Genomic DNA, 13,774 nt, shown 5'->3' on the forward strand with positions numbered 1-13,774 from the left:
TTCCACCAGCCAAAGGACATTCAGTCAACTTGACAACACTGTGGGAAGCATTGGAGTCAACATGGGCCAACATCCCTGTGGAACGCTTTAGACACCGTGTAGACTACATGCCTATCTATCCTGATGCCTAGACACTTTACCCTGCCTTCATGTACATATCTACCTCAAATACCTTATTATTATCTATCCTGATGACTAGTCACTTTACCCTGCCTTCATGTACATATCTACCTCAAATACCTTATTATTATCTATCCTGATGCCTAGTCACTTTACCCTGCCTTCATGTACATATCTACCTCAAATACCTTATTATTATCTACCCTGATGTCTAGTCACTTTACCCTGCCTTCATGTTCATATCTACCTCAAATACCTTATTATTATCTACCCTGATGTCTAGTCACTTTACCCTGCATTCATGTTCATATCTACCTCAAATACCTTATTATTATCTATCCTGATGCCTAGTCACTTTACCCTGCCTTCATGTACATACAGTATCTATTGTGTTTTTTTAAATTAAACTCTGCATCGTCAGGAAGGGCTTTTAAACAAGCATTTCACAGATAAGTCTACACTCGTTGTATTCGGCCCATCACGTGACAAATACATTTGTATTTGATCCTGGCACTAAACATAAATATTCACCGCAGGGGGGGGGGGCGGGGGAGAAATGGGTTTAGAAAAACAAACAATGTTTATTCCCCTGTGCCAACATCACCCACAGTGGAAATGTGAATAGTTTATTATGAGGAGGGAAAATAAACTGCTTCAACAAAAAGGTTCATTTCTATTAGCCAGCCAAAACCTTTTGCAATTATGTTAGCACAGCTGAAAACTGTTTAACTGATTAAAGAAGCAATTAAACTGGCCTTCTTTAGACTAGTTGAGTATCTGGAGCATTAGCATTTGTGGGTTCGAATACATGCTCAAAATGGCCAGAAACAAAGAACTCGCAAGCCAGCCAGCCTCTCTCCAACCAGTCTACGGTCTGTCTTTCTCTCTCCCTCTCCAGCCAGTCCTCTCTCTCTAGCCAGTCTACTGTCTGTCTGTCTCCCTCTCTCTCTCTCCAGCCAGTCTGCTGTCTGTCTTTCTCTCACAACATAGTATAGGCTGACTAAACATCAGTATCATTATAACATCATAACATAGTATATCACAACATAGTATATCAAAACATGTTAATGTTGTGATATACTATGTTATGTTGTGATATACTATGTTATGATATACTATGTTATGTTTTGATATACTATGTTGTGATATACTGTTATTATAATGATAGTGATGTTTAGTCAGCCTATTCCTGAGCACACCAATGTTGTCCTACTTTAAAATAAATACCATCTTTCAGTTAACTCCTTAGTGAACCTCAGGGGGCTCGTAATCGATGCGATTAGTTCCATACAGTAGCCTTTTGGTAGTGGTTCCCGACCTTTTTCGGGTTACTGTACCACCAACTGAATGTTACTCTACCTGGAGTCCCCTGTAGTACTCCCTCATGTGCATTTTACCAGTAGCCCTATGGCCTCATGGGTCTGTGGACTCTCCAGGTACCCTTGGTTGGGAAGTGCTGCCCTATTCCCTCGTGCAATACTTTTGGCCCTCATAGTACCCAGTCAAAAGTAGTGGACAACATGGTACCATTTGCGATATCTAATATTTTGTGTTAGTTATTTTCGGCGTCTCACCTCACAGTTGTAAAGAGCCGTTAGCTGGTCGATTATCCATTCCTCCAGATTTAGTCTCTTCCTTAGTTCTTTCCGGTCATATTTGACGGTTACTCGCCCTTGTTTCCGAACAGGTATCTCCGGTTCTTCGGTTGAACCGGAGGCTACCGTCTGGAAATATACCCGGGGTTGAGGGCTCGTCTCTGGGCTGGTAACCGCAGCCATGGTCGGTCCGATGGAGAAGATCCTGGAAGTTGTGGTGGTAGAGCGAATTTCAGACGCCTTGTTTTGTATTGTTGGTCGCTAAACAGCCGTGATTCTCATAAAGAGTAGCTAGACAATTCAGCTAGATTACTGCTATTGTTCCCTTCTTGCAAAAAAAGAACACGGCATTAGGTTCACTTCGTGGTTTCCAAATCAAATTGACTTTAAAAAAAATATATAGATTAAAATAAAAAGCCTATATAATTGTTCATTTACGGTATTAGAATAGAGCGTATAAAGGTATAGGAGAGCCTACAAACCAGCAGTAGCGTCTCCACTTATTTGAAGTACAAAGAGAAGCTCTTCCGTGCCGTCTCTCCTCTCTCTGTCCTCGTGTTGTTGCAACGTAAAAGCGGTTGACTTTTCCTTGATCTACGGAAAACCTAACGTTTACGTAGACCAAAAAAAAAAAAGGCTATTCCTGAATTCTTTACTATTCCCTCCTCTCTTCTGCTTTCTCGTTCTCCGCCTCTCTCTTTCTTCAGTATCTCTCTTCTCTCTGAATGCAACGCCTCTTCTTCTTCTTTAACTTTTTCTATGGCGAATCGCAACCACCGCCACCTACTGTACAGGAATGTGACGACCACGACCTATATACCACTATATATTCTCTTAACTAACCCTGAATTTCTAATAAAATACAATATTTCCCTACAAACCTCAGTACTTCCACCCCCCCCCCCCCCCCCCCCAACGCAAAATATCACCCCATTCCCATCTACCCTCTCTGACACTGTCACACAACCTCTTCCTTTCTACATCATACATTTTACAAAATACACTGAACTAAACTAAACATGTGAAGTGTTGGTACCATGTTTCATGATCTGAAATCAAAGATCCCAGAAATGTTCCATATGCACAAAAAGCTTATTTCTTTACTTTATTTGTGCATAAATGTGTTTACATCTTTGTTAGTGAGCATTTCTCCTTTGCCAAGATAATCCATCCACCTGACAGTATCAAGAAGCTGATTAAACAGCATAATAATTACACAGGCGCACCTTGTGCTGGGGACAATAAAAGGCCACTCTAAAAATGTGCAGTTTTGTCACACGAACCCAATGCCACAGATGTCTCAAGTTTTGAGGGAGCCATCAATTGACATCCTGGCTGCAGGAATGTCCACCAGAGCTGTTGCCAGAGAATGTAATGTTCATTTCTCTACAACGTCATTTTAGAGAATTTGGCAGTACATCCAACTGGCCTCAGAACTGCAGACCACATGTTCGGTGACATGTGGGTGAGCGGTTTACTGATGTCAACGTTGTGAACAGAGAGTACCGCGGTAGCTGTGGGGTTATGGTATGGACAGGCAGACATTAGCTACGGACAATGAACACAATTGCATTTTATCGATGGCCATTTAAATGCACAAAAAAATATTGTGAAGCCCTTTCTTATTTAAGGTATCTGTGACCAACAGATGCATATCTGTATTCCGAGTCAGGTGAAATCCATAGATTCGTTTAACTAAATTAGTTAATTTTAATTGACAGATTTTTCTCATCAACTCCATGTTTCCCTATCCGTTTTCAAAGATCAATTCAATCCCGAATCTCATCCTACACAACATAACCTCCTCCATTCTGTTCCCATTATATGACACTGTCTCCCGTACAGATTTCCAGGCACTATAAAAATGTCTACCCCTTACCACTTTTATCCCATTGTCTCTGCCAGCCATCTTTCATCCCCGGAATCCAACGGAGCTCAACTTCATTACCGTCTCTTTGTTACCCCGACAACAGCATTGTTATGTCTACCCATAAATCCTCCCGTTCTTAAACTACAACACTGATGCAGAGTCCCATCATATCAACAGTCTTCTATGTTACACCTCCTCTAATCACTGCAATCCAACAATTATCACAACCATTTCTGTTGAATATAAATCTCAATCATTTGTTAGTCTCTTGCATAGATTAACATCGAACTCAGGAATAAATAAATCTCTCTCTCTCTCTTTCTCTGTGTATTGCCACCACCTACTGGGTGAGGTAAAAACTGAGATACTTTAACAAAAACATTTCTAAAATAAATAATAACACACTCATATTATTTAAATAAATAATAATAATAAAATGCAATGTATTCCTTCACTTTAGTAAAATGTAGTGAGATCCCTACAGGCTCTGGGGCCTGAGAGGGACAAGCATCTTCAGACAGTATCCCTGCAATATTTCAGCTGTGAAATCCAGGAGATCCAGAAACCTTTAACCGCTTTCACAGTGATTTCCACTTTACTCCATTTAGTTTTTTGTTAGTTTGTCCTGTACAATGAATCACCTGCACAATAAACACACAAACAGCTACCTTTTTCATGACTAGTGTTTCAGGATTTCTCAACTGACTGACATTTACAGACTGTTGGGCATCTTCTGCCAAAGCTTCATCATCTCTACTTGCTGCGTCAACAATCTTCACTGCCTCTGCATAGGAGACCTTCTCACCTGCCCTGACCCTTCCTACTTTGACCTCCTTCACCCCAACAGGGCACTCTGGGAACTCTGGAACGTGATTCCCATCACAATTGCAACACCTTGCATCCTCAGACTTTTCAACAATGATATCTTCGTTTTGCAAACACTTGACACGTGGCCAAACTTTTTACATTTATGACATTGAAGTGGCTTTTGTACATAAGCTCCCACCTGCATATCTCATATATCCCAGCTTTACATGGGGTCGGGAGAACTTCTTCATCAAACATCAATAATACAGAAATGCTTTTTCTCCTTTCTATTCACATTGTGGGTTAGGCGATGTGAAATCAACTATTCGTGGCATGTTCATCTAAAACCATGAAGCCTCCATCTCCGTCGAGACGCCAGATGTGACACTTCTTGTCACTGTCCTACTCCGACAATCATAGCATTGCACTTCATGCGTGGATAATTTGTACATCCATAGTGCTTTCTGCTTTTGTTCTTTTGACACACACGAAATCAACATCCTACCACTCCTCCCAATGCATCCGTCAACAAACTGTCCCCCTGTCCCCCCCCCAAAAAAAAAATACCTATCCTTGCTCATGAATCGCACTCGAATGAGGCGTTATCGTACCGGTGCTTAGTGCTTATCTCCATTTACCAGTATAGCCATTTTTGTTTTTGTCTCCATTCTCAGATGTTACAGTATTCCAGTCATTTCCTCCATCTTCACTCGCGCCAACAGAATCAAGCAGTGATTCTCTCTTTCTCTCTCCTGCCATCACACCAGCTACAATAGCTCTCTCTCTCTCTCTCTCTCAGTTCCTCATCCCCTCTCTCTCTCTCTCTCTCTCTCTCTCTCTCTCTCTCTCTCTCTCCTGCCATCACACCAGCTACAATAGCTCTCTCTCTCTCTCTCTCAGTTCCTCATCTCCTCTCTCTCTCTCTCTCTCCCCCCCCCTTCATCTCTCTCTCTCTCTCTCTCTCTCTCTCTCTCTCTCTCTCTCTCTCTCTCTCTTTCCTGCCATCACACCAGCTACAATAGCTCTCTCTCTCTCAGTTCCTCATCCCCTCTCTCTCTCTCTCTCTCTCTCTCTCTCTCTCTCTCTCTTTCCACCTGTCACACATGTTCACACTTTGATTCACTACCATAGGCCTACTAACCACATAGCACAAGCAGCATATTCCACCAGTCGCCATTTTAGTACTTAGAAGTTTACAGTCTATTTCTTGCACATGTTCTATTCTCAAGACAATTCCTCATAACCGCCATGGGCCTACCTAACACCCTTACAACAAAGTGTTTATTAGGGTTTAGAACCATTATTCTGTTCTCTCCACAGTAGACTAGTCTGTTCTCTCCACAGTAGACTAGTCTGGTCTCTCCACAGTAGACTAGTCTGTTCTCTCCACAGTAGACTAGTCTGTTCTCTCCACAGTAGACTAGTCTGGTCTCTCCACAGTAGACCAGTCTGTTCTCTCCACAGTAGACTAGTCTGGTCTCTCCACAGTAGACCAGTCTGTTCTCTCCACAGTAGACTAGTCTGTTCTCTCCACAGTAGACTAGTCTGGTCTCTCCACAGTAGACTAGTCTGTTCTCTCCACAGTAGACTAGTCTGTTCTCTCCACAGTAGACTAGTCTGTTCTCTCCACAGTAGACTAGTCTGTTCTCTCCACAGTAGACTAGTCTGTTCTCTCCACAGTAGACTAGTCTATTCTCTCCACAGTAGACTAGTCTGTTCTCTCCACAGTAGACTAGTCTGTTCTCTCCACAGTAGACTAGTCTGTTCTCTCCACAGTAGACTAGTCTGTTCTCTCCACAGTAGACTAGTCTGTTCTCTCCACAGTAGACTAGTCTGTACTCTCCACAGTAGACTAGTCTGTTCTCTCCACAGTAGACTAGTCTGTACTCTCCACAGTAGACTAGTCTGTTCTCTCCACAGTAGACTAGTCTGTTCTCTCCACAGTAGACTAGTCTGGTCTCTCCATAGTAGACTAGTCTGTACTCTCCACAGTAGACTAGTCTGTTCTCTCCACAGTAGACTAGTCTGGTCTCTCCATAGTAGACTAGTCTGTTCTCTCCACAGTAGACTAGTATGTTCTCTCCACAGTAGACTAGTCTGGTCTCTCCACAGTAGACTAGTCTGTTCTCTCCACAGTAGACAAGTCTGTTCTCTCCACAGTAGACTAGTCTGTACTCTCCACAGTAGACTAGTCTGTACTCTCCACAGTAGACTAGTCTGTTCTCTCCACAGTAGACTAGTCTGTTCTCTCCACAGTAGACTAGTCTGGTCTCTCCATAGTAGACTACCTTGAGATGAAATACAGAGTGCGTCCCAAATATCTCTCTCAGGAAACAGGAAACTAAAATATTGTCTCTGTTGACAGCGCGTGGGTGTTTGACACAGAGGTCACATTTTTTCACTGGGGTAGGCCACCGTTTATTTTAACAACGGGAAAAGATACCCTGGCAAGGTAAACCGAAACGTTTAATTAACGTGTGTGTGTGTGAGAGAGAGAGAGTGTCAACCATGATGATCCAAGCAACCTATCTGAATAATTGCATACGCACAACACACACACCACAGCCCACCTTCATGCACACACACGCACACACACACACACACACACACACACACACACACACACACACACACACACACACACACACACACACACACACACACACACACACACACACACACACACACACACACACACACACGCTGCATTCACACACACACCACCACCATAGTAACAAGACATGAAGCCTGAATAATTCAATAAGTATGTCTGAATCTTACAGTCTAGTAACCCCAGACAGCAAGCCTTATTTAAACGCCGACTGACACATACATGTGGGGTTCAGTTTAATGCTAACACGTAATATTAATGATAGACTTATAGGGAGAGTGAAAGTGGGGGAAGGACAGACTCTCTCTGTGTGTGTGTGTGTGTGTGTGTGTGTGTGTGTGTGTGTGTGTGTGTGTGTGTGTGTGTGTGTGTGTGTGTGTGTGTGTGTGTGTGTGTGTGTGTGTGTGTGTGTACCACATTTTAGGGTGGCAGGGTAGCCTAGTGGTTGGAGCATTGGGCCAGTAACCTGAAAGGTTGCAAGATTGAATCGCAGAGCTGACAAGGTAAAAATCTGTCGTTCTGCTCCTGAACAAGGTGGTTAACCCACTAGGCCGTCATTGTAAATAAGAATTTGTTCTTAACTGACTTGCCTAGTTAAATAAAGGTTAAATAAAGTTTTTTTTTTTTTTTCCAGTTTGATAAATACTCCAAACAGCCTACCCAACCGCTCAGAGGTGTCCACATGGTCCTAAAGCCCACCGTCGCCTCATTTGTATCCTATTCTAATGATAAAACTGAGGGGGGGGGGGGCAAAAATGCAATTTTAGAATGTGGGGGGGACCCCATCTAAATCACGTATGAAAGAATTGTGACCTGGACCAAGCTAAAGTGGTGTGTTATAAATGGTGCTTAAACGTGCACTTGTGCTTAAACAGCTTTTATGTATCTTTATTTATGTTTGACACAAAAATACAAAATCACTTTCAAAATACAGATTGAACAGAACCTCTAATTAAATCAAATCAATAAAAAGGGACCAGGTGAGGAGAGGTCCTTACTGAGACCTAGACAACCAGGTGAGGGGAGTTCCTTACTGAGACCTAGACAACCAGGTGAGGAGAGTTCCTTACTAAGCCCTAGACAACCAGGTGAGGGGAGTTCCTTACTGAGACCTAGACAACCAGGTGAGGGGAGTTCCTTACTGAGACCTAGACAACCAGGTGAGGAGAGTTCCTTACTGAGACCTAGACAACCAGGTGAGGGGAGTTCCTTACTGAGACCTAGACAACCAGGTGAGGAGAGTTCCTTACTGAGACCTAGACAACCAGGTGAGGGGAGTTCCTTACTGAGACCTAGACAACCAGGTGAGGAGAGTTCCTTACTGAGACCTAGACAACCAGGTGAGGGGAGTTCCTTACTGAGACCTAGACAACCAGGTGAGGAGAGTTCCTTACTGAGACCTAGACAACCAGGTGAGGGGAGTTCCTTACTGAGACCTAGACAACCAGGTGAGGGGAGTTCCTTACTGAGACCTAGACAACCAGGTGAGGGGAGTTCCTTACTGAGACCTAGACAACCAGGTGAGGGGAGTTCCTTACTAAGCCCTAGACAACCAGGTGAGGGGAGTTCCTTACTGAGACCTAGACAACCAGGTGAGGAGAGTTCCTTACTGAGACCTAGACAACCAGGTGAGGGGAGTTCCTTACTGAGACCTAGACAACCAGGTGAGGGGAGTTCCTTACTGAGACCTAGACAACCAGGTGAGGAGAGTTCCTTACTAAGCCCTAGACAACCAGGTGAGAGGAGTTCCACACTAAGCCCTAGACAACCAGGTGAGGGGAGTTCCTTACTGAGACCTAGACAACCAGGTGAGGGGAGTTCCTTACTAAGCCCTAGACAACCAGGTGAGAGGAGTTCCACACTAAGCCCTAGACAACCAGGTGAGGAGAGTTCCTTACTGAGACCTAGACAACCAGGTGAGAGGAGTTCCTTACTGAGACCTAGACAACCAGGTGAGAGGAGTTCCACACTAAGCCCTAGACAACCAGGTGAGGGGAGTTCCTTACTGAGACCTAGACAACCAGGTGAGAGGAGTTCCTTACTGAGACCTAGACAACCAGGTGAGAGGAGTTCCTTACTAATCCCTAGACAACCAGGTGAGAGGAGTTCCACACTAAGCCCTAGACAACCAGGTGAGGAGAGTTCCTTACTGAGACCTAGACAACCAGGTGAGGGGAGTTCCTTACTGAGACCTAGACAACCAGGTGAGAGGAGTTCCAAACTAAGCCCTAGACAACCAGGTGAGGGGAGTTCCTTAATGAGACCTAGACAACCAGGTGAGAGGAGTTCCTTACTAAGCCCTAGACAACCAGGTGAGAGGAATTCCACACTAAGCCCTAGACAACCAGGTGAGAGGAGTTCCACACTAAGCCCTAGACAACCAGGTGAGAGGAGTTCCTTATTAAGACCTAGACAACCAGGTGAGAGGAGTTCCTTACTGAGACCTAGACAACCAGGTGAGGGGAGTTCCACACTAAGCCCTAGACAACCAGGTGAGGGGAGTTCCTTACTAATCAGTGACCTTAATCCAGTCAGTCAAGCACAAGGGAGGAGCGAAAATCCGCTGACACTTGGACCTCCGTGTAATGAGTTTGACGCGCGTCGTAGGGTAAGAGTTGAATACCCCTGTTCCAGGGCAATTCCACAGTAGCATAGTGACGCTGACTCACTTTTTCACTCTAAAGAGCGACTGCCCCTGAAAAGCTACTTTTTTTTTTCATTTTGAAAACGGCCTATGTGGCATCGATATGAGTCAGAAACATTTATTATAGTGGACATAATGGACTACAAAGTGTAAATAGGATCATTTTGGTCATAAAGTCAGTCTCGTCCAAAAAGGAGGCTTGCGAGATGATAGGAAAACATTTTATGTCACAGAATGAAAAACTGTAACGGTTTTATTTGGGTTTATTTGTTTCCTGCCCTCAGCTGGCAGTACCAGTAATCATCCATTCAGAGCACAGCTGCACACGACCCCATCATAATGACATGCTACATTTTTGGTTTGACATCGATATGGGAATAGTCAGGGACCATTTAGTAAATTACACAATGTACACTGAACAAAAATATAAACGCAACATGTAAAGTGTTGGTCCCATGTTTCATGAACTGAAATTATGTCATACAAATGTTTCATACAAACAAAAAAAGCATATTTATCTTAAACCTCTTAAGGACCGCCCCTCATTTTCAATTTTCACCTAAAATGACACCCAAACTATACATTGAACGTTGAACTACCACTTTTAGGACATATTAAAGACTGGTGTTAAAATATCCATTTAGACTGGATGGATCCATACCTGCATAGATAAGGATCCATCTCAATTTCCACCTAAAATAAAATACCCAAATCTAACTGCCTGTAGCTCAGGACCTGAAGAAAGGATATGCTGATTCTTGATACTATTTGAAAGGAACCACTTTGAAGTTTGTGGAAATGTGAAATTAATGTAGGAGAATATAACACATTAGATCTGGAAAAAGATAATACAAAGAAAAAACCTACTGTATTAAACAGGACTAGACTGAACTCTACTAGACTGAACTGGACAAAACTATACTGGATTGAACTATACTGGACTATACTGAACTACACTGGACTATAATGAACTATACTGAACTACACTGGACTATAATGAACTATACTGAACTACACTGGACTATACTGAACTATACTGAATTAAACTGGACTGAACTATACTGAATTAAACTGGACTGAACTATACTGAACTGAACTATACTGGACTGAACTATACTGGACTGGACTATACTGGACTGGACTATACTGGATTGAACTATACTGGACTATACTGAACTACACTGGACTATAATGAACTATACTGAACTACACTGGACTATACTGAACTATACTGAATTAAACTGGACTGAACTATACTGGACTATACTGAACTATACTGAATTAAACTGGACTGAACTATACTGGACTATACTGAACTATACTGAATTAAACTGGACTGAACTATACTGGATTATACTGGACTGAACTATACTGGACTAAACTATACTGGACTATACTGGACTGAACTATACTTGACTGAACTATACTTGACTGAACTATACTGGACTAAACTGAACTCTACTGGACCGGACTAAAATATACTGGACTGAACTATACTGGACTGAACTATACTGAACTATACTGGACTATACTGGACTGAACTATACTGGACTGAACTATACTGGACTGGACTATACTGGACTATACTGAACTATACTGGACTGAACTATACTGAACTATACTGAACTATACTGAACTATACTGAACTATACTGGACTGAACTATACTATACTGAACAATACTCAACTGAATTAAACTGGACTGAAATATACTGGACTATACTGAACTACACTGGACTATAATGAACTATACTGGACTGAACTAAACTATACTGAACTGGACTGGACTATACTGGACTCTACTGAACTATACTGGACTGAACTATACTGGACTGAACTATACTGGACTGAACTATACTGGACTGGACTACACTGGACTATACTGGACTATACTGGACTGGACTATACTGGACTGAACTATACTGGACTGGACTATACTGAACTAGACTGGACTGAACTAAACTGGACTGAACTATACTGGACTGGACTATACTGAACTAGACTGGACTGAACTAGACTGGACTGAACTATACTGGACTGAACTATACTGGACTATACTGGACTATACTGGACTATACTGGACTGAACTAGACTGGACTGAACTATACTGGACTGAACTATACTGGACTGAACTATACTGGACTGAACTATACTGGACTGGAATATACTGAACTATACTGACTATACTGAACTATACTGGACTGGACTATACTGGACTGAACTATACTGGACTATACTGAACTATACTGGACTATACTGAACTATACTGGACTGGACTATACTGGACTGAACTATACTGAACTATACTGAACTATACTGAACTATACTGGACTGAACTATACTGGACTGAACTATACTGGACTGAACTGGACTGGACTGGACTATACTGGACTGAACTACACTGGACTATACTGAACTATACTGGACTGAACTATACTGAACTATACTGAACTATACTGGACTGAACTATACTATACTGAACAATACTCAACTGAATTAAACTGGACTGAAATATACTGGACTATACTGAACTACACTGGACTATAATGAACTATACTGGACTGAACTAAACTATACTGAACTGGACTGGACTATACTGGACTGTACTGAACTATACTGGACTGAACTATACTGGACTGAACTATACTGGACTGGACTACACTGGACTATACTGGACTATACTGGACTGGACTATACTGGACTGAACTATACTGGACTGGACTATACTGGACTATACTGAACTAGACTGGACTGAACTAAACTGGACTGAACTATACTGGACTGGACTATACTGGACTATACTGAACTAGACTGGACTGAACTAGACTGGACTGAACTATACTGGACTGAACTATACTGGACTATACTGGACTATACTGGACTGAACTAGACTGGACTGAACTATACTGGACTATACTGGACTATACTGGACTGAACTATACTGGACTGAACTATACTGGACTGGAATATACTGAACTATACTGACTATACTGAACTATACTGGACTGGACTATACTGGACTGAACTATACTGGACTATACTGAACTATACTGGACTATACTGAACTATACTGGACTGGACTATACTGGACTGGACTATACTGGACTATACTGAACTATACTGGACTATACTGGACTGAACTATACTGGACTATACTGAACTATACTGGACTGGACTATACTGGACTGGACTATACTGGACTTGACTGAACTATACTGGACTGAACTATACTGGACTGGAATATAGTGGACTGGAATATACTGGACTGAACTATACTGGACTGGAATATACTGGACTGGAATATACTGGACTGAACTATACTGGACTGAACTGGACTGGACTGAACTATACTGGACTATACTGGACTAAACTATACTGGACTGAACTATACTGGACTGAACTGGACTGAACTGGACTGAACTAAACTAAACTGGACTGAACTGGACTATACTGAACTATACTGGACTGAAATATACTGGACTGGACTATATTGGACTGAACTATACTGAACTGGACTATACTGGACTGAACTGGACTGAACTGGACTATACTTGACTGAAATTTACTGGACTGGACTATACTGGACTATACTGGACTGAACTGGACTAAACTATACTGGACTGAACTCTCCTGGATTGGACTGAACTGTACTGGACTGAACTGGACTGAACTAAACTGGACTATACTGGACTATACTGGGCTGAAATACACTGGACTGGACTATACTGGACTATACTGGACTGAAGTATACTGGACTGAACTATACTGGACTGTACTATACTGGACTGAACTGGACTATACTGGACTATACTGGACTGAACTATACTGGACTATACTGGACTGAACTACACTGGACTGAACTATATTGAACTATACTGGACTGAACTATACTGGACTGAACTGGACTGGACTGAACTATACTGGACTGAACTGGACTATACTGAACTATACTGGACTGAACTATACTGGACTGAACTGAACTGAACAATACTGGACTGAACTATGCTGAACTGGACTGAACTATACTGAACTATACTGGATGGAACCAGAGTAGCTATACATGAATATTTCATTGCCCACAGTGACATTCTGTGAATTCAGATGTTTATTTTTGGTCAACAGAAAACA

The 13,774-nt window shown here is 42.3% G+C and overlaps 1 protein-coding gene across 1 annotated transcript in view; it reads right to left on the reverse strand.

Annotated features, from left to right (window-relative positions):
- The window catches only part of LOC106560462 (protein phosphatase 1 regulatory subunit 14B), a 36,672-nt gene extending 34,237 nt beyond the window's left edge, over nucleotides 1–2,435 (reverse strand). The window contains exons 1-2 of the mRNA XM_014123407.2: nucleotides 2,198–2,435; nucleotides 1,695–1,920 (exon numbers count right to left, since the gene is read on the reverse strand). Of these exons, the coding sequence (XP_013978882.1) occupies nucleotides 1,695–1,898 (204 nt within the window). The 5' untranslated portion in view covers nucleotides 1,899–1,920; nucleotides 2,198–2,435. The remainder of the gene's footprint in view (nucleotides 1–1,694; nucleotides 1,921–2,197) is intronic.
- Between the last annotated feature and the right edge of the window lie 11,339 nt (nucleotides 2,436–13,774).

The sequence above is a fragment of the Salmo salar genome, chromosome ssa18 (assembly GCF_905237065.1).
Source record: "Salmo salar chromosome ssa18, Ssal_v3.1, whole genome shotgun sequence".
NCBI lineage: Eukaryota > Metazoa > Chordata > Actinopteri > Salmoniformes > Salmonidae > Salmo > Salmo salar.